The sequence below is a fragment of the Vigna angularis genome, chromosome 6 (assembly GCF_016808095.1).
Source record: "Vigna angularis cultivar LongXiaoDou No.4 chromosome 6, ASM1680809v1, whole genome shotgun sequence".
In the NCBI taxonomy this organism is placed as follows: Eukaryota; Viridiplantae; Streptophyta; class Magnoliopsida; order Fabales; family Fabaceae; genus Vigna; species Vigna angularis.
Window position 1 is genome coordinate 25,052,720 of NC_068975.1, and position 3,646 is coordinate 25,056,365.

The following is a 3,646-nucleotide window of genomic DNA, read 5'->3' on the forward strand; positions in this document are numbered from 1 at the left end:
ACTTAATCTATAATCTTTATCTTCATAAAAGAAATTTTAAATTGTACGATATAAAACAATTTCTTCCTTGATTTTATTCATGATACAACGAAGGGGACGATAACAAGGGGCAGCAGCATCAAGGGGTCAAGGTCACAGGGTTATATTGGTCTTTTGATAACACCATGGGTTGCACATGAAAAGTATAGGGGTGAAAACAAATAACGCTGTAAAAGTTGCTCCCAGGTTGGGTCACAGAAAGCCCAAATGGAAGGCCTGCGGATTCGGGCCCAGTCTATCTGACCTTTCTATTAATGACAGCTTATTTTCACAATAATTAGTTTTAAACAGTAGATATCAATATGTATAGTGGTATTTTGTAACTGTCTATTGTTACGTACTTTTTTGTAAACGCACTCTTAGTTATGTGACCTCATCCCAATATAAGACGTGGCTATCTAATTCATATTAAAAAGAGAAAAAAATAGCAGTAGTTGATTTAATCTATAAAAACAAATATATCTTAATCAATTTTCAAAATTACTCCTCGATAATATTTGTTTCTCTTTCTCGTTGATTTAATAAAAAATATTTTAGTCTAAATATAATTAACACAACAAAACTTATAGGTTGAGTTATTTTTAAAAAAAGAAAACATAAGTTCTAAACTGGGTTTGTTATAAATAAGAATAACATTTATTAAAAAGAATCGGCTTGGAAACCCTTTTCATAAAAGAAAAAAATTAGAAAATATTTTTAAATATTAAAATTTAGGTTGAAATTAAATTTTTAGAAGAATTTAAGGTAAGATAACATCTAAAAATTATTTAATATATAAATTAATTAGAACTTTTGAACAAGTTGACTAATTTTTTTCTTGTGTCAAAAATGTTATCCAAGAAATTTATTTAAACATTCTCTTAATCTATTAGTAAAATGAAAATGTGCATGTGGGTCACATACATATATATACAAATGATAAACGATAATTATTTATATGAATAAGCATTCAAGTATCTTCTACACACATACATAAGCAAAACGTCAAAAACTAGTACTAGAATTATGGAGTTCAATGACACATGAACCCAATAGTCATAGCTGAAACAAAAGGTAATTTAGAGGGCTAACTTTTCTAATTCTGCAATGGGTAGATTGAGCTCTGTTTCTCCATTGGTGTCACTGAGTGCATTGTGAGAAGTTGAAGAAAAGAAGGAGCAGCAATTGAAGTTCATGTCTGAAAAAGAGTAGGTGCAGATTGATTTCAGAGTTCCTGTGTCAAGATTGTAAGAAACAACAGATCCTGGAAGCTGCAAATATATGATTTGTGCTTGTTCACCAAAGGCAATGGGTGCAATCTTGAAAGGGTCCCAATCATAGAAGAAGATGTCACAAAAGTTTTGGAGTTTAGACATGAACACTTCAGGCTCAACACTATGGACTAAACTCCAAGGAAACGTTTTGTAATCCCAAAGATACAGGAACCCTTCATGCTCATGCTCGTTGAGAAGTTTCCAAATGTGGAAGCCATCAAAATCAGTGTAGCAATAGTAAATCCTGCCTCCTGATTCACACAAACGACGGCGAAAAGCCAATGTTGGTTGCCAAGACCAATCCTTGGAATAGTTTGGTAGTTCATATAGCTCACAATGGCGTTCTTGGACTTGATACACCAACAAGTGTCCACCAATTTCCCAATGAATTGACCCGTTTGAGTAAAGAGGAGGTGTGCCATGTTCTTGGAACTCAAATTCTGGCAAAGAAGGAGCAGTTATGTTGATGGGGTGGTGGCTCCTCCATTTGCCAGTGTCAGAAGAGAAAACATGAATTTTTAGTTGATTGGATTGGGAAGAACATGCTTCAACCACCACAACCTCAAACTGGCATCCATCAAAGGCTAATCCAACTCCGGTAACATGCTCTTGGATTCTAGTTTGAGGGATTGTGAACTTGTGCATGGTGAGGGGGTTGAACACATGATAACAGAACTGCTCCTCACTAAAACCTGACATGAGAATTAAACCATTGCTCGAAGCAAGGGTCTGCACAAAGTTTTCGGTGGAGAAGCAGAGCCAGTGGTTAAGGGAAGCTCTTTTTCCGCTTTCAATATCCATGAACACAAACTGAGATGACCCATTTTCAAATTGATAGTGGCAAACAAGACCAACACTAGTATCTACTGAGGTTGAGCCAACAGTTTTGTAACTTCCCTTTCTCGTAATACTCATTGATGCAAACTGCTGCTTCCCAACACAAGACACAAAAGATGAATCAGATCTGTGGGCACTTGGTTTTGGATAGTGGAGTTTGTTTTTCAAAAGGAAGAATTCTAGGAAGGAGGAATCACGTCAACGCCTTTCAAATCGGGTTGGCTTCATGACTACGTACAATTCAGAAGCTTGAAAGAAACTTCTTGTGGCCTTCCTTGGAAACAGCTTTCTCAAAAGTTATGTGGAAACAAGCAAAAAAGTCTCCCTAGAAATGAACCCCAGCCAAGAAAAACGCAAAATTAGACGAAGTTTTTTCTATGCCAACCTTTTCATACTTATATTCATTACTAGGATATAAAGAATAGACACAAAAGATACAATATATTCATGAAATTAGAAAAACAGAGACAAAAAAACTAACCCAAAACCCAAAAATGAATCAGTATAGTTATGTCTACTCTCCTAGAACAAAGTAACAACAACAAGAATAATAGTAATAGTAATACTAACAAAATGAAGTAAACAGAAAACAATGAATAAACATATGATATAGGGAAACATAATTCAATATACAAAGGATGATAACCATAGCATAAAATGAAAACCCCAGTTGAACAAAGTAATCGAGTAGACTAAAGGGAGAACAATACCTTGACTTGCTGCCTAGAACGTGAAAAGGAGTGAGTTAAATTTCATTAGAATCAATAAAACATACGACAGAAGATCACTTCCTCTATTTCGTTAAGCAGAGATAACAAAACAAGGACAAAAGGGCTTGGAGACACTCGACACGACTGAAAAAAAACAAGACAAGAGAATCATGAACAGAAATCTATTACTATTTGAGCTTTTCTCCGACTTGCCCCTAAAGTAATGTCTGTTTTTTTTTTTTTTTTTTTTTTACTTCTTTGTCAACCCCGTTAATTGGTCCACCCTCTAAAACTTGCGCTGTAATAGAATTAATTAAAATATATTCCTTTTGGTCAGAAAACAAAAGCATTTTTTTGGGAAGAAAATATCAGAGTTACGTTGGAAATGATTATCTAATTAAAAGAAAAATGAGAACTTTGGAATGGCTTTGAATTTAAAAGGTGAACCCTTTTTATTTTAACCCTTGTTCTGATTCGGATGTAAGAAGCACGAAAGAGAAACAATCACATACCTCACAAGTTCAAGTTTTTGTGTTAATCTTCCGACATCGATCTCCAAAAATTTCGTAAAGGAGATTTTGAGGTTCATGAGAAGTTACAACCTCCTTTTAATAAAGTAATTTCAAAGATATATTTTAATGAGTGTGAAAACAACATTTGAGTAGCCCTTTGTGAATTTAATAAGTTAACTAAATTTAATGTAATGTAAGTAATTTATGTTGAATCTCAGAAAAATAAAATTATGGAAATGTATTTATTATTAAACATTATTATCACTAAAAGAACCATTAAAGAAAATAATTTATT

At 33.6% G+C, this 3,646-nt stretch overlaps 1 protein-coding gene across 2 annotated transcripts; it reads right to left on the reverse strand.

Moving 5' to 3' along the window:
• Positions 1–947: 947 nt before the first annotated feature.
• LOC108342501 (uncharacterized) lies at positions 948–3,405 on the reverse strand. Of its 2 annotated transcripts, none has more exons than XM_017580286.2 (2): positions 3,352–3,405; positions 948–2,454 (listed from the first exon to the last, which is right to left on the reverse strand). In XM_017580286.2, exon 2 carries the CDS (start codon positions 2,205–2,207, stop codon positions 1,098–1,100), a length of 1,110 nt encoding a protein of 369 aa, XP_017435775.1. In that variant the 5' UTR covers positions 2,208–2,454; positions 3,352–3,405; the 3' UTR covers positions 948–1,097. The 2 variants fall into 2 exon arrangements, with proteins under 2 accessions (XP_017435775.1, XP_017435774.1); XM_017580285.2 differs by lacking the exon at positions 3,352–3,405 and adding an exon at positions 2,840–3,041.
• Between the last annotated feature and the right edge of the window lie 241 nt (positions 3,406–3,646).